This window comes from Odocoileus virginianus, chromosome X (genome assembly GCF_023699985.2).
Source record: "Odocoileus virginianus isolate 20LAN1187 ecotype Illinois chromosome X, Ovbor_1.2, whole genome shotgun sequence".
NCBI classification, from domain to species: Eukaryota; Metazoa; Chordata; class Mammalia; order Artiodactyla; family Cervidae; genus Odocoileus; species Odocoileus virginianus.
This window is the reverse complement of record NC_069708.1, coordinates 27138349-27161336: the sequence shown is the minus strand read 5'-3', so window position 1 is coordinate 27161336 and position 22988 is coordinate 27138349. Positions and strand designations below refer to the sequence as shown.

Genomic DNA, 22988 nt, shown 5'->3' with positions numbered 1-22988 from the left:
TCTACACTTCTCTACACAGGTGTGCAAGAAGGTGTCACAATCTCAGCCCGGGCCTTGCCCAAGTGGGTAAAAGTACAGGTGGGTAGATGGCTGGAAGGAACTGGACAAGCAGAGGCAGCTTGATGTCTTTTGGTCCTGTGGCGGGGGTAGGGGGTGGAGACTAGGCAGGGGCTGAAAAATAAAGCACAAAGGGAGGAAACGCCACTGGTCCCTGAGCAATCTGGGCTGGACAGCCGAACAGCACTTACCTGGAGTCACAGGGACCCTGGGCATAATGGTTTTGCCCTCCAAGAAGGACCTCAAGATCTCCCTGGAAGTCTTTGCTATTTTCCAGTGGGCCCTTAGTGCCTTTGTTATCGGTGAGTCTTAGCCTTTGGCAAGGTGACCAGATGTCCTGGTTTGCCTGGGACTGCGAGGTTATAGGTTTTAGCGGAACCCTGGATGCTGAAACCAGGGTTGTCTCAGGTGAATAAGGACAGTTGTCCACCCCGGCCTCCAGCTTGACATGCTTGGACACAGTCCTTGTGGGATCTGCGAGTGTGCATGTGGGTGTGGGTGCAGGCTTGTGCAGGAATGTGTGTGCAGGTGTGTGTGAGCCACACTTGTGGCTGTTGTGTGTGGTGAGCCCTCCTGGGCCATCATTGGGTCCTGGAAGGCATGTTTGGGAAAGATGGGGAGCAGTTCCACTGAGGCCTGCCAAGGAAATGGGCTTAGCTATGACCTCAGGGACCTGAGCAGACCATCGGAGCAAGACAGTTGTCTTGGTGGCAGAGGGAGCTCTGAAAATCTCTTGTTTGAAAGAATTCATCCATTTATCCATTCATTTTTCACTCTACCCACCCTACAAATTCTTTGTGAAAGTTACTTAGTTGCTGGCCATGGTGCTATAGGTGCTGATGCAAACCATCCCTATGGAAAGGGGGCCTGGAACAAAATTCTCATTTTTAGGTGGTTTAGGTGAGTACTGGCTGGAAGCAAGGGGATGAACTAAATGCCCCTACTTGGAAGATATCTGAGAAGGAAGAATGCAGGTGGGCCTTGGGAGCTTGGGGCTTGCTGGTCAATAGGGAGAGTGGGCTAAAGAACAGAGACTGGGGGGCTCAGAGGCCTGCTGGGGGTGAGTACCAGGACCCCTGAATGCTAAGAGGAAAAAAAAAGCAGTGTTAACCTAGGAATGATGGGCAATCGGAGCTAGAAGAGGCCAGGAGAAAGGAATTCATATGTACCAGCTATTTACTTAGTGCCAGGCATTTTCATACCTGTGGTTTTATTTTAGCCTCCTGCCAGCCTTATAAGGCAGAAGCTATTATTGTGCATAATAATACACACTAATAGCTACACACAAACACACACAAAGATTGCACTTTTTACCCCCACACCAGGCACTGTTCTAAGCACCTAATGTGGCTAATCATCTCCATGGTACAGATGAAGGAGCTGAGGTACATGCCATCTGAATGGTCCATCCAAGATCGGACAGCTAGAAAATGGAGGAGCTGGCTTGTGCCTGAGTCCACAAGGGCCTGATTCTGGCCTATGAGCTCCTGTCCCTACCGCCTGCATCTCCTTATTTACTGCTGATTTGGAGGCTGGATATGGACATGGCTGTAGTGTACATGTTAGGCCAGAGAGGAAGGAGGAAGCTAGGCCTTCAGTGTGTGTACAAATTCCTGACTGAAAGTGGAGAAAAGTCTGCTCCAAATGACCTCTTATTGAGGACCAGGGCCCCAGCTGGGCCTCTCAATCTCCTTCCATGTGACGCAGTCCTTGGGGCCCTTTCCTCAGGGAGGGCTGAGACCCCTTTCTTGAGTTCTTGTCCTATCTCCGCAGACTTGCCTCGTTACCACCCCCTCCCCTCACTGCCACCATGTTCCCATGGCCTAGGAGCTGACACTATATTAGGGGAAGAAGTATGACTAGTATGGACAGCCCAGGCCAGGCTAGGGGATGGAACCTCTAGGCTGGTAGCTCCCCTTTCTCAGTCTAGTCCAGGATGTTACTCCTTAGAGGTAACCACTGTTAACAGTTTGTGTGTATGTAGCCAGAAATTGGGGCTTCCCTGATGGTTCAGTTTCTAAAGAATTCACCTGCAGTGCAGGAGACCTGGATTCAATCCCTGGGTTGGGAATATTCCCTGGAGGAGGGCATGGCAACCCACTCCGGTATTCTTGCCTGGAGAATCCCCATAAACAGAGGAGCCTACTGGGCTTCAGTCCATGGGGTCGCAAAGAGTCAGACAATGCTGAGTGACTAAGCACACAGCCAGAAATTATGGATATACATATGTGTGTGTGTATATATATGTGTGTGTGTGTGTGTGTGTGTGTGTGTGTGTGTGTGTGTGTATAAGGCTTTCCTGCTGGCTCAGTCTGTAAAGAATCCACCTGATGGGATGTTTCAAAAGAACAGCACTGAAACATGTATATTATCTAGGTGAAACATGTATATTATCTAGGGCAGATAACCTGCCCAGGTTGGGTACATGAGACAAGTGCTCGGGCCTGGTGCACTGGGAAGACCCAGAGGGATCGGGTGGAGAGGGAGGTGGGAGGGGGGACTGGGATGGGGAATACATGTAAATCCATGGCTAATTCATTTCAATGTATGACAAAAACTACTGTAATGATGTAAAGTAATTAGCCTCCAACTAATAAAAAAAAAAATAAAGTTAACTGATGGTAAAAAAAAAAAAAAAAAAGAATCCACCTGAAAGGCAGGAGACTGCCTGCAATGCAGGAGACTTGGGTTCGATCCATAGGTCAGGAAGATACCCTGGAGAAGGAAACGGCAACCCACTCCACTGTTCTTGCCTGGGAAATCCCATGAACAAAGGAGCCTGGTAGGCTACAGTCCATGGGATTGCAAGTCAGACACGACTTAGTGATTAAACCACCACCATCATTATGCCTGTACACACACACATATAGCCAAGAGGCAAAAAAACAGGGATGTGAAAAACTTAGTCTCTGAGTCAGACTGCCTGTTTTTGAAACACAGCTCTACTCCTTACCATCTGTATTCCTTGAGCAGTTTATCGATCCTCTCTGAGTCTTATTTTCTTCATTTGTAAAATGAGCATGTGAGAGTGGAATAATTGGACTGGCCCATGTATGCTATGGTAACCAACTAATGTGGAAATCTCAGTGGCTTAACTCAACAAATGATTATTTCCTGTTTACGTTAAACACCAAACACAGGTTGGTGGGAGTCTCTGCTCTCTGTGGATACAAATGTTCAGGCTGATGGAGACATGTCAAAACTGTGATGCTGAAAAATGTGGCTTCAGAGATGACCACTGAGTGAGCAGGAAAGGGAACAGGCCTCGTGCACACTCCTTTCTGCCACCACCAGAGTGACAGGTGTAAACAACAATGAGCCTTATTTTCAACTTTGTTAATTATAAAGTATTCTTATGTATTTATTAGCAATTAGCATCTGTTTCTCTGTTAACGGCTCATTCATGACTTTTGTCCATTTTTATATTAAATTTGAGTTGACTCTTAGAGGACATGTAAGAGATAGATGAAGAAGGAAGAGTGTTCAGGGCAGAGAGTGGGCAATAACTGAGATGAGGGGAGAGTGTAAAGCATTCAAGAAGCTGCCCGTGGTTAAGTAGGATGAGGGGGTAAGAGCCGCAGAACTGATGCTTAATATATATTGAATGAAAGGATGAAAAAGCGGGAGAGGGAAGACAGAGGAGACTGGCATAAGAGGCAGGGGACAGATTGTGCAGGGTTTGTCAATCATGGAATTGTTTGAACTTCTTCCTGAAGGCCATGGGAGCCAGGACTGGGTTGGACACAGGGCAACGGCATCAGATTGGTGGTTTTGAGAGATCATTACAGCTTTGGGCACCAAACTGATTATAGGAAGAGACTGTCACTCTAATTCAGGTCAGAGATTGTGGTGATTTGGCCCAGACCAGTCATAATTGTGAAGGGGAGAAGAGGGATACAATAAATTGGAGTAAAGTTCATAGGACTTGATGATCAAAAGATGTGGGAGAGAGAAAGGGAGGAGGCGAGACTGAGGGTTCAGGGATCCGTGTGAGCTAGAGAAGGAGCAGGTGAAACAGAGAAGGAGGACAGTGGGTGAAAGCAGGGTGAAGACAGAGAGAAGTTTCCCAGAGGGCTCTTAATTAGAGCTTGACTTTGGGCTATATGGAGAGTTAGCCTGGGACAGATAGAAGAGTGTTGGGTCTGGGCTCCCGGGAGGTGATGGTTCCAGTGCTTGTCACTCGAAGCTTTCCCAGATGAAATATGCAATGGAATCATATCCATTTGGACCCTGATGGCCTTGAGACAAGACCATCACACGAAGTCTGTGAGGAAGATAAGGTGGAAGCTGGTGTTGCTAGCCCCACTTGGCCAGTGTGAAGCTCAAAGTCTTGTTTGTGGTCATACTCATGCTAAGGAGCAGGATTCGTGTCACCACCTGAAGCTGCACTGCCTCCCAAGATATCCCCAACACTGTCCGGGTTCAAGCAAAGCCTAAAAGAAACAAATCTCTTCTGGACTAGACCCATGCCTCTCTTTATTTCTTGAGAAAGTCAAGTAGTTTTGTAAGAAGCACATCAAAACCTGAAAGTTCTGGCCTTTGCTCCACACTTAGATATGTTCCCTAGAGGCAGCTATTCTCAAATTTGTTAGCTCTTTTTTTTCTGGTATTTACCTCCATATGTCTAAACTTTACTATTTAAAATTTCTAAATATTACTATTTTCCAATGTAGCAATTTTAGACAATATCACTGACTTCCTAATATGGAACATTAGATTTCAGCTCAATATATGCCTTTTCCCCCACCCAAGTTGTTTTACTTAAACCCCAAACTATGACTAGTAAATCTTCTCCATAGTTGAGCTATTTAGTGCACTATGATTATATTTCCTTTCTTGTGCAACTTCTTGTTTTCTCTGGAATTCATAATTGCTTCATTTTATTTTTTTACCTTTATTTTTTTCCCATTTCTTTAGAACGTTTTTTTTAATTTTATTTTTTTTTCATTTATTTTTATTAGTTGGAGGCTAATTACTTTACAATATTGTAGTGGTTTTTGTCATACATTGACATGAATCAGCCATGCTTTATTTTTTATTTAAAAAGTTTGTTGGAGTATAGATGATTTACTATGTTTAGTTTCAGGTGTACAGCAAAGTGATTCAGTTATACATATACATATATTCATTCTTTTTCAGATTCATTTGCACATATAGGCTATTACAGAATATTGAGTAGAGTTCCATGTGGTATTCAGTAGATCCTTGTTGGTTATCTATTTTATATATAGTAGTGTATATATTAATCCCAAGGTCCTAATCTATCCATTCCCCTCATCCATATTTCTCCTTTGATCACCACAAGTTTGTTTTTGAAATCTGTGAGTCTGCCTTGTAAATAAATTGATTTATATCAGTTTTTAAAACTTAGGTTTTGCATATGAGTGATGTCATATGGTATTTGTCTTTGCGTGACTTCACTTAGTATGATAATCTCTAGGTCCTTCCATGTTGTTACAAATGGTATCATTTCATTCTTTTTATGACTCAGTAATATTCCATTCTATACATGTACCTCACTGTTGTTCTCCTTTCCTCTGTCAATGGACATTTAGGTTGTTTCCATGTCTTGCCTATTGTAAACAGTGCTGCAATGAACACTGAGGTGCATGTAACCTTTCAGACCATGTGTTTCTTCAGATGTATGCCCAGGAGTAGGATTGCTGGATCATATGACAGTTCTATTTTTAGTTTTTTAAGGAGCCTCCATACTATTCTCCATAGTGGTTGCACCAATTTACTTTCCCACCAACAGTGCAAAAGGGTTCCTTTTTCTCCACATCCTTTCTAGCATTTATTGTTCATAGATTTTTTGATGATGGCCATTCTGACTGGTGTGAGATGATACTTCACTGTAGTTTTGATTTGTATTTCTCTAATAATTAGTGATATTAAACATCTTTTCATGTGTTTTTTGGCCATCTGTATGTCTTCTTTGGAGAAATATCTAGATATCCTGCACATTTTTTGATTGGGTTAATTGCCTCATTTTAAATTTTAGTTATCTCTTAGTTATCTATCAGTTTTCAATAATTCATCCCCAAACTCTCCACAAACACGTCAGGAATCTACACGTCTCCTCTCCTTCACCACCACCATTTTTTATTTCCTTGAGGACCTCTCTGGTGGAGCCCAGCAGTCTCCTGTTACAGTCCAGTCTCATGCACCACTGTCACCTCCAGGGCCGGTGAGGCGCCCTGGGTGCACAATCTAAGAAGGTGTTCATTCTCAGCACTGTGCAAGTGTTGGGTCAGTATTTGCCTGACTCCGAGAGTGAATGTCCCCTTGAATTTTGTGCCCTAGGTGCCACGCTCTCCTCACTCTATTCCTGGCCCTGCTCACTTCCTTCCTTTGCTGGATTTCTTTTTACCTGGCTCCCATGCTATCCTCTGTCTTGCTTTACTCCCTCATTTTCATGGAGCACATCCTCCAGTAGTTTCCTGAGAAAGGGATGTAGGAAACAAACTCTCTGACTATATGTCTGAAATTGTCTTTATTCTCTCTTCATACTTGATTAAAAATTTGGCTGCATATAGAATATCCTATCTGTGTCTAGTGTAAGTATCTGAGTCTAGAGTCTCTTTGGTTCATTTTATTTCAGAGAATAATCCTCCCATTGCCCAGCTATACAGTGAAGGAGAAGAGGTCTGGGGTTTTAACTACTCCTTTGATAGACTTTCCATCAAGCCCTGTTACGTCTGCTTTTTGTAACACTTGGTGTTTCCAAATTCTGAGTCTTTCCTAGATTCTCCAGTGGAAACAGGCTTACTCTTGTAGACACTCCCGCTTGCAAGTCACTACATTTCAACTTTCTTGTTCTCAGTTAATCCCTCCTCTGCCCACTGTCCAGCACGCAAACATTTTGCTGATAACTTTCAGTCACCTTTGGCATCTCTCTGATTCTCTTTTTCCTTGCAGAATCTCTATCTTTTAAAACATCCTTGTGATAATTTTCATGAGGCTGCAGCAAGGAGTCATGATAAAACTTGTGTTCATTCTGCCATGTTCAATTAGGAGTGTTTCATGTCTTTTCTAACCTTTCTTTTGACCCCCTTTCTCTACCTGTCTTATTCACAGTTATTAAAAAAAAATGAGTCCAGTAAGAATCCTGAGCATGGCTCCCTGTGACTCATCTCCATGAAGTCTGTCCTAACTACTCTAACCTACATTGTTCCTATCTTGTTCGAGCTCAGCATGGTCCATACCATGTTCTGGTACATGCCAACTTGCATGCTCCCAACCTGGCTGAAGGTTAGTTATCCTCTTTCTCTGGCATTCTGTTCACCTTCTCAGAGATGATATGGAGATTTGGAGGAAGACTGTTCCTGGCTCTGTCTCTCCAGGACTCCTAAATTCTGGTGGCCAGATCAATGTGAGCCACCACTGGCTCCTTGCCATTGACTGCAGCCCAGAGTGCTGCTGGTGCAGGCCCTGGGGGGAGAGGGCTGACTGCATGGAGCACAGTGGGGGGGGCGGGGGAAACACCTTGTCTCCTAGACTCAAAACAAGTTCCCAAGGCTAGAGCAGATGCTGGGGCTCTGGGCACGTAGGCAATGTGCTGGGGTGAGGAGGTAAGAGGGTCGTGTGAGCCCAGCTGAGAGTGCTTGTGACCTTGGGGTAGACATAGCCCCAGAGGGAGGGCAAGTGTGAGGCACTGTTTGCAATTCATTGACTCTGGCCTGGGCTCCCTCCAGTAATCACCGTGATCGCTGTCAACCTCTACCTGGTGTTGTTCACGCCGTACTGGCCCATTACTGTGCTCATCCTCACCTGGCTGGCTTTTGACTGGAAGACCCCTGAGAGAGGTGAGGGCCCTGGAAGGGCTGTTGCCACTTGCCACATGCTCTTTCTTTCTCTCCTTATACTCCAGCCAATTCCCTGGCAGCCCTTCAGCCTGACCTTGTCTGGGCTGGAGGTGAGGGAAGGGGTCTTTTCAAGATGCTAGTGAGGCCCAGGTGGGAACTGGAGTGGGCTAGGGGAGGGGTGGCTAGTACAGCAGAGAGCTAGGGTGTCCCAAACAGGCCCTGAACTTCATTCCCAGCCTGGTTGTCACTAAGGGGGCAGGAAACAGTAAGGGGTGAGGGCGCCCTGAGACAGGCCCTAAAGGACTCTGAAGAAAACAACAGGGTGGACAAAGCTCAGCTGTATCAGCTTTGTTTTCAGGTGGCCGCCGGTTTACCTGCGTGAGGCAATGGTGCCTGTGGAAACAGTACTGTGATTACTTCCCACTCAAGGTGAGGAGTCCCAGATCCCCACTTGGGCCCCAGGCCTGGTCCTGACTCCCTGTGGCAGCAGCTGGGTCAGGGCAGGGGGCAGGGGCATCATTCACATTGAGGCCCATGTGAATGAAGCTCCCCAGAGTTGTGTGTTACCCCACCTGCACAGCCAGACATGGCAGCCCTTTCCTTTCTAGGTCTCTGGCCGAAAGAGAGGAACTCTTCCTTGGCTGTATCTCTCTTGACTCCACTTTCCTCCACAGCTTCTGAAGACTCATGATCTCTCCCCCAGCCTCAACTACATCGTCGCCTGCCACCCTCATGGGATCATGTCCCATTCATGGTTTGGCCACTTTGCCACAGAGATGTCAGGCTTCTCCAAGACGTTTCCTGGCATGACTCCTTATATCCTCACACTGGGGGCCTTTTTCTGGGTGCCTTTCCTCAGAGAATATGTCATGTCTGTAGGTGAGTTGGCTCCTGGGATGGAAAGCCGAAGAAATACATGGCTGCCTGAGAAAGAAGTATTGGGTGAATAGGTGAGAACAAGGCCGGCTCTGTGATCCCCTCTGGTCTGAAAAGCTACCTTAGGCTCAGCTGCCTAAGGGAGCCCTTCCCTAAGGAGGGTTCTCCTCACCTTAGAAGTAGGGAGGAAAGTTAGGAGGCTTAGTAGGCCACCAATGATCTTTTGGTTTTTCCTGACCACCAGGTGTCTGCTCTGTGAGCCAATCCTCCATGGACTTCCTGCTTACCCGTAGAGGCACAGGCAACATGCTGATGGTGGTGGTTGGTGGTCTGGCTGAGTGCAAATATGGCTTGCCTGGATCTACCACTTTGTTCCTGAAGAGCCGCACTGGCTTCGTACGCACAGCCCTTCGGCATGGGTAAGGACACTTCTGGTCCAGACTGGGGAAATGGGATCCAAAAGCCCAGCAGGGAAGGAGGAAGAGGTTTTGAGGAAATGATATTTAAAGAGGGAGGGGTAAAACCACTTCTGTGGTGGAGTAGAGGCTGGGTCAGGTTCTAGAGGCATTTTTGCTTCTGAAGAAAGGCCAGCAGGCCAGTCTGGAACCTGATCTGCCTCAGACTAGCATCTCATCTGGACCAGTCTCTCTATAAAAAGGTGACTGGCTGCAACTGTATGTCAGAGAAAGCCAAAATTCCCATGTGGGTGAAAGGGAAGAAACCAAGAAGAAATGGCCCTTGGCTCCTAGCTTCCAGTGTCTCAGACAATGTAGGTTTATAGGAGGGTCTGGGACTCACTGGGGCTTCCCTGGTGGCTCAGACGGTAAGGAATCTGCCTATGATATGGGAGACCTAGGTTCGATCCCTGGGTCAGGAAGATCCCCTGGAGAAGGGAATGGCAACCCATTCCGGTATTCTTGCCTGGAGAATCCCATGGACAGAGAAGCCCGGCAGGCTACAGTCCGTGGGATCACAAAGAGTTGGACATGACAGAGCGACTAACACAGACACAATGGGACTCGCTTCCCTTAGCTTGCAGGCAGCCTGGGGTAGACCACGCATTGATTCCACTTAGCTTGGACCTGGGCCCAGCTGGGTTAAGGGCTGAAGGAACTTACAAGGAGACCTAGGGAGCACTGGTAGTCAGCATGTCTCACTTTTGGTAGGGGCCCTACATTTCTAACCATCAGAGAATATGCTTTTCTTCTTCAGGGTGGCTCTAATCCCGGCCTACTCCTTTGGGGAGACAGAACTCTACAATCAGTACATTTTCACCCCGGGGGGCTTCATCAATCGCTTCCAAAAGTGGTTCCAGAGTATGGTGCACATCTACCCTTGTGCTTTCTATGGGCGTGGCTTCACTGAGAACTCCCTGGGCTTTCTGCCCTATGCTCGGCCTATTACCACCATTGGTAAGTGGGCTCTTCAGCTGGCAGCCATGTCTAGGACACAGGATCTGGTTCCAATACTAGACCTTGGCTCTGGCCGTGTTCAGAGGCAGGGAGGCTGGCCAGGATGTGCGTAGGGTGGGGGGAAGCATGGGGAGAACCTGGGCTGGAGGCCAATTCTGAGGAGTGAGCCACTCTGATGCTCTTTCCTTTAATTTCTCCATCTCCCCTGGCAGTTGGGAAGCCTCTACCACTGCCCAAGATTGAGAACCCAAGCCAGAAGACCGTGGCTAAATACCACGCAGTCTATGTGGATGCCCTGCGCCAACTGTTTGACCAGTACAAGACCAAGTTTGGCATCTCAGAGGCCCAAGAGCTGGTGGTAACTTGACAGGCATCCTCCATGGCCTTTCAGCCTGGTTGGAAGGTGTGGAACAGGTGAACAAGAGGACTTTTGTGTGACTCCTGCTCCTAACTTGGTCAGTGCTTGGAGTGACAGGTTTATGTGTGTGGGTACCTGTTTGGCTGTTTTCTGGATCCCTCTTCCTCCTTCATCTCTTTCCAGCTCTTCTCTGACTTTACCTTGCGGTTACAAGGAGATGACCCCAAAGGCCCTGGGGAGAGGTGATCTGAAACCTCCCTCACATGCACCCACTCAGCATCAGAACTGAGAAAAACAAGAGACAGAATAAAAAGCCTACCTCTGATACTGTCTGTGCCCCAACTAGCCTGTTCCTTAGGATCCCTGCTCTTGTCTCTTTCTCTTCAGCTCTTAAGTAGCCCCATCTTCTGGCATCAAGGCTTCTCCAGGACCGTCGGCCTTGAGATCCACTGGACTTTGAATTTAGGCCCCTCCACCTTCAAACCCTGTGACTTGAAACAATCAGTCTTCTCTGAATCTGTTTCCTCATCTGTAAAATGAGACAAATAGTTCCTCCAGTGCTTACTTCAAAGATTGGTGGGATGATAATACTGAATGTGATTGAACTTTGTATACTGGAGAGCTACACAAAATTATTCTCCAACCATTTTGCCCACTTCTTATCACTGAACAAATAATGCCCTAAATGTCATGACATCTCAATGTTTAGAATAAAGTTTATCCAATTAAAAAAAATTCTATTTTTATTGTTACTTTTTTCAAGTTTTTCTATTTTATTTTTCATTTGTTTGCCCCTCAGCACTGACCCGCTCTCTGACTGGAGATCAAACCCATGCCCCCTGCACTGCAAGTGAGGAGTCTTAACCACTGGATAGCCAGGGAAATTCCTAATTTTTAAAGAAAGTTGACACTGTAGGATCTTGTGAATAGTTGTTTGAAAGTTTAAGTAACCTTTCTAGTTGGATGAGCTTGGGGAGCTACTTTAACTCTTTGTTGGTCTCATCTGCAAAATGAGTGATACGTCATGGGGAGCTGGAGGCTGGATCTACCCAAGCTGTTTTGGGCCCAGGACTGAAGAATGTTATAGAAGTCAGGGTCTCAAGCTGAGGGTGACTCCCCACTGTGTCTTCAATTCAGGAAAATGTTTGTTTTTGCAGGACCCCTAGCCTATTGGACATGTGGTTACAGGAAAAGACCCAGGTGATGGGGATGGGTACATGTGGGCTGGGGCATAGAGAGGATATGGGATGTTCTGACAGGAAACTCAGACCACCTTGCTTCTGCTGTCCCTTCTGAAATGGGTGCCTCGGTTCTTCCCCAAGTTCATGTGTGGTGTCAAAGAAGCATGTAGTGGAATTCACTGGTGGTCCAGTGGTTAGGATTCCGGGCTTTCAGGAACCTGCTGAGGTTCAGTCCTGGTCAGGGAACTAAGATCCCACAAGTCGCCCCAACCCCCCCCCCAAAAAGCACCTAGCAGGTAGGAAGTACTCAAGCTGATTTTAAGAACAAGGGGAAAAAGCTTTATTTGCAAAGAATAAACCATTAATTTACACAAACTTACATCCCGGTTTATATACATTATGTATAGTTTATATACACAGTATCTCACACTGGATGCTGATCCCCAAAGCAGCATTGGGCCTACTCCAGGCCATCCTCACCGTGTAGCCCTTCCCCTGTCCCAGCTGGAAGCTTTTTGACTGAAGAAATGACATATCCCAACTCCACTTGGAGAGAGACCCTAAAATGGATTACAAGGAAAAAATCCAGTTCCTTTTTTGTGCTCACATGGCCTAGGGAAGACTTCAGGCAGGGGTGGGTCCTGAGGTGGCCCCAGGACTCCCTGCATTTGGGCCTGTCCAGAGGCTTCCATCCTGAGGCAGAAGCTGGGGGAAGCGCCTTGGGGAAGGAAGCACTCTAACAAAGGCTGTGGCCATGCATTCCCTGCCTGACCAGGCTCCGGAAGGGGGCCAAGCACTTCCAGCCTTGAGTCTGTGGGTTGCAGAAAGAAGGGGGCTGTGTGGGACACAGACTGTGCCTCCCTCACCTTGCTGAGTCTGGAGGTTGGGGCCCCTTACCTCAGGAAGGTCGCCTTCCCTCTCTGGACCTCAGTTTCCACATGAGTAGGGTAGAAGGTAGGTTGGGCTAGATTACTTCTAAGGGTCTCTCGAGTTCTTAATTTCTCTGAATCTATTTGCATCCACCAGAAGATACATAAAACACACATATTCACACATGGCTCAAACTCTTGGTTCACCTTCAGGGTTCCTAGCCCTTTACTGCTCATCAAAAGAAATTTGGCTCAGGATGGATGAAGGGGGTTCCCAACAGCTGCCTTTTGTGCCAGCTTTGGCTGTTGGAGCCGGAGCAGCTGGCAAAGCCCCCACCATGCAATTCTCCTTCAAACCTCTGTCATCTACTTGCTCACAAATGTCCTCATCCCATCCTCTGTGCTAGCCTCAGCTTTCTAAAGCCATGTTGGTGTAATTCCAAGGGGGTGAATCTAGCTCCACATTCTCTTAAGGGTAAATGACTTCAATAACTTTGCAGCAACAGGGCTCCCCAGCTACCTCTTGCTTCCCTCATTACCCCTCTCCCTCCAGAGTTGCATTTGAAGGGTCACAATGAATAAGAGTCCCGTGTGAATCCTATTTTCCCTCTAATCCCCTCCATACCTGGAGAAGAGGGTTGGTGTCAGAATGCCCTTTAGTGGCACAATTAGTGCCCTCGTCTCACACCCTTTTGACTTTAGATCCAGACCTCTCTTGGGTTGTCTTTGCATCCCTGAGAGATCCTGGTAATACAGAGGTCTCTGTGGTATGGCAGAAAGAGATAAGGAGTCACTGTAGCTGTGGGAAGTGACCAGCTCCTGTAACTTGTCTGAAGGGTAACCAGAGGAAGCCCTTGTCCACAGGAGGGGCTCCATGCACAATGGTTGGTTCATTGGTTGGTTCTTTCATTGGATGAAAGAACACAAGGGGTATCTGTTCTGTGGGTACTGGAGGCCTGCTGCTTGGGCATGCTATCAAGACGATTCTTCTGAACACAAAAGCTCTAAGGCTGATGGGAGTTTCCCAAAGAAATGGCCTACTCTTTTGTCCCAGAGCCTTTGGCAGTCAAAAGAAAAGGCATTACCATCAAGGAATGAAAATGAGCCTCTCTGGGTTTCTCCCTAGGTCCCTCAAGGATTTGGGGTCCATATTACCATTTTGATTGGTTCTTTCTTGGATTCCAAATTCAAAACAATGCTGGGGAAGAACAGAAGAGCTTCACAGTCAGACCTGGTTGAAAGCCCCAGGTATGACTTAAGTTGGGTGAGATCCTGCTCAAAGCACTCAAACTCTGAGCCTCGTCTAAATGATGGGGTTGGTAATATTATCAATGGAGAAAGAGAAAATACAAACTTTAAGGAGAGGTTCTCATCAGATTCTGCTAACTGAGGACTGTCTAAGGCACTTTATAGGATCTGGGGTCAAACACATGCCTCAAGCTTGCCTCATCTGGGGTGGGAAGGCTATCATTAGCAGCCAGATAATGGTGGAATACCTCACTCCCTCTTGCTCTGATCCTTGAAGGGCCAAGCAGCATAGTTTCTTGGAAAAGGAAGGCACAGCAGGGAAATGAGTACCTGTTGTTCTTGGTGGATTTCAGCTGTCTGAAGGACCTTACTCCCTCTCTCTGCAAAAGGAAATTTGTTCTAGGAGTAAAAGTAGCAGATTCTACAAGACTGGCTGTCTCAGCTTTGGGCTACAGACCCAGCAACCAGACTGGGCCCAGACAGTTAGAAATAAGACCCTTGAATGATCCTATCATATGATTCGATGGGAAGCTTGAGGGTGGGGGAAAGGTGTCTTTGGGCCTGACTAAAGAGCCTGCCCATTGCCTAGACACTGCCTCCTCTTGAGCCTGGATTCAAGGAAGCAGCACTGGAATCTATGGAGACTCTTTTGTGCTGTGGTTTTCTGGAGCCAGAGAGAAGAAAGGGGGTGGTATGTGGTTAGTAGGGCATCAGTTGTTGTCCTTTCAGATAAGGTCTGCGCTAATGACCACTTGGATTGCAATACACTTGAAGAAAATCCTGTCCCATCCCCAGCTCTTACCCTTTCTGGGTCTGATAGAAAAGCTCTGCCTTGCTGATGCCCAGGGTCAGTCTAAGGTTTGGGAATTTTAGTAGGCTAGCATGGCAGCTGCCTAGATACTATAATTTGAAGGCACTTTTGGAGGTCATCCAGTTCAACTCTTTGCCCCCAGACATAGCTCGACTAGATGAATATTTGTGCTGCTTAATACATGGACAACTTCCTTTGTGCCCAGGTAATCTAAAGAGTATCTCAGACTCACACAAACACAGGTCCCGGGATAGGCACCAGTCTCAGACAGAGGTAGGCTCTGGAGAGGAAAAAAATGGGAGTTCTCACCAGGCTGGGAAAGGGATAATTGTGCAGGGACCCGGGGAGTTTTCTGAGCTTGGAACACAGCTGTAAAAAGACATGTGGCCCCAAGCATGGCCTCTGGTTCTTATACAGGCAGGTGTATGGCCATGCCCTGCAATTACTTCAGGGAAATGCAAATCTTCTCTCCCCAAAGCCCTGCCAACTGCTGGCACATGGATCAGCAAGAGTGGGAAAACATCTGGCAGGCTTCTCCCCTGGTTTCTGCAACAACCACCTGCATTTCCCTCCTTGCCCCTCTCCTTAGGCTGCAATGTTACCATCCCACCCCAACCCTGTCCCCACACGCACCCTTCGAGGTCAAAGGCTTGCCCCACAATTTGGGCTGTACTGTTGCTACTTCTCGCCTGCTGCCCAAGCCCCTCACTTTAGTGCAACAGAGGCAGTCAGTGGGGAGCCAAGGAGGAAGGTTCTGCTTCATGCCAACCCTGAGGCTTCATCAACTGTCCTGTTCACTCCTGGTCAATATGGAAAGTCAAGTTGGCCTTGTCATCTTGGAATTACTGGGGAATAAATAGCACTGGGAAATTTTTCTCTGCGGCTGTGACACCCACATACCTCATTCCACAGCAGCACTTAGAGGTTCTGGGAGTCCTAGCTCCCTAACCTGGGGTAGGGGCATGGGCAGGGGCAAAACGAGGTTGGAGGGATCTAGGATGCAGGGGCCTCGCCCAGCCTGATGGCCCCGAAGAAGGTGGTGTGCTTGCTCATGTTGATAGAGATGTCAGCGTGCACCATCTTCACGGCGATCTTCTGCCGGGCTTTGAGGAGGCAGACACCTGCTGTATAACAAGTGTTGTAGTTGGTTTTGCCTGTCTCAATACTGCGGGTGCACTGCAGGAAGGGTTTCTCGTCCACCACCACCTCATAGCTGGCAAAGTCAGTGAAGTTGATGTAGTATACCTGGGGGAGAGGCAACAAGAAGGGATTGGGGGCGAGCAGAAGGAGAGGGTGGGGCCCTCCCTGGTGACCAGTAGACAGGACCCACTCATGCGTGTTGCCACTGTGCCCTGTGAAGGGAACAGTGCCACCTGAAGACACGCTAGTCAGACAACAGGACAGGTGAGGTGACAGGTTTATTCACTGTCCTGCTTCCCCTCCATTGGGCTCAGGGGGCTGGAAACCTTCCTTTCGATAGCACATGGTGGGGGGAGACTCTGCAAGGGTCAGAGCCACGCCTCATTCACCCCTTTACCTCCCCTAGCTCCCTACCCCCGCCGGCTGCTCTCTTTGACCCTAGTGTGAAGCACAGTTCTCCTCACACACCAGGAGCTTGATCAGTGCTGCAGACACAAATGACTATCAATCAGTTTTCGATTTCTAGCCCCAGGAACTATTTGTAAGATAAACTTAGCCTCTTTTTTGGGGGGTGGGGGGTGGGCATGGGGGGATGGGGGTGGGCAAGAATACCGGAGTGGGTTGCCATTCCCTTCTCCAGGAGATCTTCCTGAGCCAGGGATTGAACCCAGATCTCCCGCACTGTAGGTGGAAAGCTTAACCACCTGAGCTACCAGGGAAGTCTCTGTAGATAAACTTAGAAGTCATTGATTCCCCTAAGAGGGTGCAGGAACAATTTGTGGGTTCTTCAGTTCTTTCTGCTTGTAGCCCCCCTGCCCTGCTGCTGAATTTCTCTCTGATTCTCCCAGTGCCCCTTGGTTCTCTCATCTACTGATAGAAGAACAGGTCCAGAGAGATGGAGAGTGATCCGTCACAAATGAGACAAAGAATGTGGAAGGGCAAAACTAACTTTACTTGGTGAACAGAAGGAAGTGCTAAGCTGTGTTCAGTGGCATGACATCCAGGGGATTTTCCCAATTTGTGTGGGGTCCAAGGCTTGAGACCACCCCCCATTCTAACCCAGGGCAGGCCCAGAGAATTAATTTTTCTCTTCATCACCACCTTATCCATCACACCCCACCCCAAGCTTTGATCCCCACCCCACATCAAATGGCACTTAGGACAAATGTCCCATAGGACATTGGTATCATACCCCTGGGTTTTGGGACACCCATCTGTCACCCTAAATGACTTTAAGAAAGGTTGCTCCCTCCATAGTCTATTTAGGAGGCAGCAGCGCATTCAGGTGTTAGGACTTCCAAAAAATAAAGTAAATTCTATTTTTTAAAAATAAATTGAAAAAAATCTTTGGGTCAGGACCCAAGCTGTGTCAGGATGTTTGGTGGGCTCAGCAAATGCTCGAGGACCCATCTTCTCTGACTACTTTCCTGAGAGACCCTTCTGCCGGCTTTGTTGTCTTTCTGTCCATCTGCCTGCTTGCCCCTCACCCCACAGAAGCCCCAGCCTCAAGGCTCATTCACCTCTAGCTCTGAGGAGTCACACTATTGGAGACACACAACAGGGTGGAAGTGGATGGGCACTGGCTGACCTGGGAAGTGGGCCCTGGGCCGGGACAAGGACAAAAACAGAGGGAGAGAAGTGCTGGGACAGAAAAAAAGGGAGACTAAAGAAGCAAGAGTAACAGAGAAGCAGAAAGGTAGGGAAACAAATGGAAGAAAGAGAAAGGAAAGACAGAAATTTTTCTGAGGTAGAGAGAAGGTCCGGAAGAGCACTCTTCATTATAAAGCCAGTGGTGTGGGGAGGGACGGGTTCTCAGCAACCTTGGAACTGACTTTTAAAGAATATACTCAGACAGAGTTCGGTTTTGGCAGTAGAACCAAACAGCTCAGCGGGGAAGCTAGGGCCTGGGGCCCTGTAGGAGGGGATCAGATAGCAGGGTGTGGGAGGAGCCTCTTTTCAGTTTTCAATCATATCTGGCTAAGAAAAAAACCCCAAACAGCCCCTTCTGTCTCTCCTCCTCCTTTCAACTCCTTCCTTTCAACTCCCTCCCATAGTGGGTCTTCCCTCCAACCTCCCCCACCCAGGACTTAAGCCATTGGCTGGTCCGGGCAGGCTCCACAGTGCCCCTCTGTGGCATGCAAAGGATCTGCATTCTGGATATAAGAAGAGTTAGGCCTGAGACCGTACTCACTTCTACCTGACTATAGATGAAGTAGGTGCCGTCCACCAGTACCTCCAACTCCCCACTGCGGGGGTGTAGCTTAAACACCTTGGGGTTCATGGTGATGCGAGACCAGTCATTGAGTACTCCACCTGAAAGATCTCAGTATGAGAGAACGGCAGTCACTCAGTACATGTCAGAATCATCTGGGCAATAGAAACAACAAATATCAAGTTGTACACAACCCCCACCCCCATTGTGATATAACCCGAATAGCCCAGGAGGCCCAGCTTTAAGAAGAACATCCGGAAGCAGAGAAAGCATCTATTTGTAAATTGGCAGCCAGGCCTGCTTCAGGCCTCTGGGGTCTGCATGTCCTTTCTGTTTCCTTTTCTGACTTCTCTGTCTGGAAGGATCTTTAACCAACACCTTCCAACTGGAATTGGGGGTGGTTGGTAAGAAGAGGGTGGGCACGCTGCCCTATTTTCTTTGTTGTTCTGAGGCCTGCACAGGCAAAATCCAGACACTGAGGGGCAGGCTAGGTCTTATTATTCCATTTCATCTCACCAGCCATGGCTCCTGAATCCCTATTTCTCCTTGTCCTTAACAGATACCTTTTTATAGTTCCTCCACACTCATTTCTTTCTGTAAAGTCTCCATGGGCCCCCAGTAAACCACTTGGCCCAAGGATCTGTCTACCCAGAGAACTTTAGGGATCAGGGTGAAGTCAGACTTCATGGCAGTCAGACAAGGAACCGCCAGTAATAAGGCCATGTAGGGCAGAGGGATCTTTATGAGAATGAGGGATCAACTGCCACACAGCCCTAGAACCAGTCAAATGGATGGAGAGGGTGTAAGAGCATGGAGGCACTGCCGCAAAGCATTTCTCATTAATACCCCATTGTGGGTGGAGAGGCATGTGAGGCAGGAAGAAGAGCTTCCCTTTCCACTCTCTAGCAAAGGGGATGTTCCTTCCCACCTCAAGAGGAGGGAGTCCAGGCTTGGGAGCCTTTTCCCTTCAAAACCACCCATTCTTAGAGATGCAGACATAGAGAACAGATTTGTGGACATGGGGGTGTTTGTGCAGTGGGGAAGGAGAGGGTGGGATAAATGGAGAGAATAGCATGGAAGAATATACACTACCATCTGTAAAATGGATAGCCAGTGGGAATCTGCTGTATGACTCAGGGAACTCAAACCAGGGCTCTGTGACAACTTAGAGGGGTGGGATGGGGTAGGAGGTAGGAAGGAGGTTCAAAAGGGAGGGGATATATGTATACCTATGGCTGATTCATGCTGATGTATGACAGAGACCGACACAATATTGTAAAGCAGTTATCCTTCAATTAAAAATAAATTTTTAAAAATCCATTCTTCATCCAATAAAACAGGTTTTGAAAGTCCATCCTTGGCTAGTCTTGGGCAGTCTGCCTTTCCGAGGTGAGGAAAAGGTGCCCATCTTCCTTTGAGGTGATAAGCAGACGGGATAGGAGTTCAAAGGAGACGCCCTGGCTCTGTCCCTCACAGAGGACCACTCTGCAGGAAATCTTCCTACCCCTGACCCCTCACTCTTGCTTCTGCTGGAACTAAAGATCAGCATAGACTACTTGGGGGATTGGCCCAGAGGGGTCGGAACTAGTCTTGTTGTATGGTGGGAGCAAACTCAGTAGCTTCTGGCATAACACTGAGGCCACCCATCCAGACACCCAAACAAATCTATTTCCTGACTGCCTCACTCCTCCCTGGATAGATGGTGACCATGGCCTATCCAGCGTCCTGGGTCCCAAGGCACCTGGTCCCAGCAGGACAGTTTGGGTTTTAGTGCCATTGTGTTCTTAGTTATAGTTCTGAGGCAATTAAGTCAGGCATCCAGGTGGCAGTCTGAGAGGTAGCCAAGCCCAGTCATTAAGGAAGCAGAGCACAGCCAGTTCAGGACTGACTGTGTTCTTAGAAGCTGTCCCCATGCAGCAGGTTTCTGACCCTTCATTTACTGCTTCTGTACTCACAGCCCCTCCCTTCTACTCCAAGCTCTGTAAGCATCTGGCATCTTGGCTGGCTTGCTGCTTCCTGAGGCTCCTGGGGGTTCATGCATTTTAGGCTTTGTATACCCTGGGGACTGGACATTATTTCAAAGCATTGTTCTTTAATCAATGTTCATGTCTCTTTGGGGAAGAAAATGAAGCTAATCACTCAGTGGAGTATACACACACATCACTGAAGTAGCACAGTGCAGTGGAAAGAGTCAGAGAGATGTGGTTTTGAATCCCAGCTCCTACTCTTAAAGGAAATCTTGGGCCAGTTAATTAACCTTTCTGAGCTTCAGTTTCTGTCTCTGTAAAAAGGAGCTAATGCCTACCTTTGTTGTGAGGATCAAATCAAATCAAAGACAAAAAAAGTATGTAGAAAACTCTAAAGTACCATAGAAACAAAAGGCAGTAGACTTAGTATGGTGTTGTCCAATCTCTCTGGCACTCTGTTTCCTCACCTTTGAAATGCAGGCATTACATTAAAGTAGGATTTCTAACCTCCTTCAATCCACCCCCTTTTTTTGTAGACACTAGCATCTCATACTTCCTACAGAGTCTAACATGCCCCCCACTTCCCTGAAATGCCCCTCCACCCTAGACCCATCACACAAGAAGATTTGATTTTATGTATTTCTACTTTCTATAATTTGTATTGTGAAAATGTTGATCAGACTACACATATTCCCAATGGTGACTCTGATTCAGCCTCCACTTTCCAAGAATCCCTGGTTTAGATGATGTCTCAAGCCCCTTTCAACTTCTTTTTTTTTAATCTGTGATTCTAACTGCAATTTGTAGCAACCAGTCTGAGGGCAAGCAATTACTTGAAACAGCCAGCAGAGGGCAAAATGGAGTAGAGAATGGCTCCTAGTGTCAAGGGTACCTCCGAGGTCTGAGAGGAACTAGGCTGGGTGATTATTTGAAGGCTGTGGGTAAGGGTGGTGGGGGGAAAGGAAGAAACTCTTCTTAAGGAGAGAGCCTACTTTGACTCTTACCATTCTTGACTTGGATTGCTGACCCTTGGCCCTGTAGATGCACCACGGCTGGCTGGGAAGATGAGAAGAACAGAGAAAATAGTCACTGTGAGAAATGGCTGCTTGCTCAGCCACCAGTTGCCAGGATTCCACCTTCTAGTCTTCATTTGTATCCCAATTCTGACCCCTCTCCCCTGTCTTGGGATGTGAGTGGCCACATTTCTCCTAGAGGGTAATGTGATTTTATAGCTCTGCCAGACGTAATGCCTCTGAGCCTCATTTCCCTAACTGTGAAATGGGGATTCTGAGAATCTCTGTCTGGCCTCTCTCACAGAGATGTCTGAAGATCAACTGAGGTGACGAATATAAAATACCCTGCAAGCCATCCAGCACCGTGCAGCTGTGTAGATTGATTGCTGTGGCCAAACAGCTGTAGTGAAAGAAGCCGTGATGAGACAAAGCAAGGTGGTGGAAACTGCCAGTAGAGATGGATCAGGAAGCTCAGAGACTAGGGAGGAGCCCTTCAGGCCATGAAGGCAGAAGGCCAAGCTGGGCTTGACCTGGAACTGGTTGGCTGATTTTCGAGAACATATTCTTAAACTTCTAAGCTGCTGATGTCAGGTGGTTAGAGTGCCGACAAGGTGTCTGGTGTAGTCGGGGAGGCCCAGGACCAGGTGAATAGGCCTCACTGACAGCTCATGTCAGCTGACTATTGGGCTTGGCTGTGGTGACCCTCTGTCTCCTAAAAAATAGCCACAGCTCAGCTCTCTTGCTAAAAGCAGGCCCTGGGGCAAAGTTTTTCTATTCATGGGAGGGGCCTGTGAATGAAAAACCCCAGAACCTCCAGGGTCTCCTCACAAAAGAAAGCCTCAGCAAACTTAGCAGGGAGCAAACTCAAGGGTGGCTCAAGCCTGTGGCCTTCCCTCCTTCCCAGCAAGACAGCAATTCCCAGCCAACCTGGTTTTCTCGAGTTCCAGCTTTATCAGCAGCACCTGCAAAATAGGACAGGCCAGTCAGAGGGTATGCTCTGTCTACTTGCTTTTCTCTTCATCTAGGCAGCCAATGGCACTGAGCTTTTTGCTCCCTGTCTGAGCCAAGCCAGGCTCACTCTGAGCCTTTTGCAAAGCAGCATCTGAGCCTTATTTTCCAGGACTCAGAGCTGGAGGGAGAGTCAGGGTGTGATGCGGGGCTCAGGAGTGGGAGATGACACCCCTTTCTTCTCTGACTTGTCCCTGACCTGCATCTTCAGTGTGCCCAGCACCCAGCAGGAAACTGGCCTCTCGCCAACAATGGCCCAAGGCAAGTGCCACTGAGCACTCATGGTGACAGAGGAGAGTGCATTCCTGCCACCACGTGACCCCAAGACAATGGCGCTTGCTTCTTTAGCCTTTTGTTCTCTTTCTGTTACTTTTCTCTGTAGAATGCATTGCCATTTGTAAACATCTTGCTTCTTTAATTGTCACTCTCATCCTGTACAACATAAATTCCACGAGAACAGGAACCACTAATCGATATATCTCTTGCACATAGAAAGTACGCAATGAATATTTGTAGAAAGATTGGATGAAAAAAAAATTACAAACTGCATCTCTTGGGGCCACAATGACACTGATTAGCCCTGTTTGCACTACCAGTCAAAGAATATGAGTCTTGTGGCAGTATTCTTGGACCCAGAGAAATTAGTTGTGAAGAGTCCATTTCTGTAAAAGCCCCAAGACACAAGAGGGGAGCAGGAGAAAGAAATAGCAACTGACCTAAGCCCAGGCAGTCTGACTTCTGTCAACTCTGATTAGGCAGGTTTGGATCTGCATCAATAACTTTGGGATGGCCTTCTGGGCCCAAGGGGAAAGATGCAAAGAGATTAAATGCTATTCAAATGGGCAACGTGGTAGGGGAAGGATGTGGCACAATAAGCACTTGGTTCCTCAACAGGTTGGTCTTGGTGCCTGTGTCTGCTTCTTCCACAGCCTGAATGACTCATGAGTTTCCAACTCCTTGATTATCAGTGACTACTGGTCTACCTCTATGGGAAAGGCATTTCAGAGTTCATAGGATGAGACTACTCTAGG

General features: G+C 47.7%; 2 protein-coding genes across 5 annotated transcripts in view; one reads left to right on the top strand and one right to left on the bottom strand.

Annotated features, from left to right (window-relative positions):
• The first annotated feature begins 240 nt into the window (after positions 1 to 240).
• Positions 241 to 11221, top strand: AWAT2 (acyl-CoA wax alcohol acyltransferase 2). Its single transcript, XM_020883013.2, has 7 exons — positions 241 to 359; positions 7752 to 7862; positions 8221 to 8291; positions 8537 to 8741; positions 8983 to 9157; positions 9951 to 10150; positions 10363 to 11221. The coding sequence occupies exons 1-7, from the start codon at positions 275 to 277 to the stop codon at positions 10515 to 10517; spliced, it is 1002 nt and encodes a 333-aa protein (XP_020738672.1). The 5' UTR covers positions 241 to 274; the 3' UTR covers positions 10518 to 11221.
• Positions 11222 to 12002: 781 nt separating this feature from the next.
• EDA (ectodysplasin A) overlaps positions 12003 to 22988 on the bottom strand; it is a 362948-nt gene continuing 351962 nt past the window's right edge. Inside the window, exons 5-8 of one of the 4 annotated variants that reach the window (XM_020882970.2) lie at positions 21877 to 21911; positions 20941 to 20992; positions 17949 to 18070; positions 12003 to 15862 (exon numbers count right to left, since the gene is read on the bottom strand). In XM_020882970.2, coding sequence (XP_020738629.1) covers positions 15611 to 15862; positions 17949 to 18070; positions 20941 to 20992; positions 21877 to 21911 — 461 coding nt within the window. In that variant the 3' untranslated portion in view covers positions 12003 to 15610. Of the gene's footprint in view, positions 15863 to 17948; positions 18080 to 20940; positions 20993 to 21876; positions 21912 to 22988 lie in introns of all 4 variants that reach the window. The other 3 variants (XM_020882972.2, XM_020882968.2, XM_020882969.2) reach the window with 3 other exon arrangements.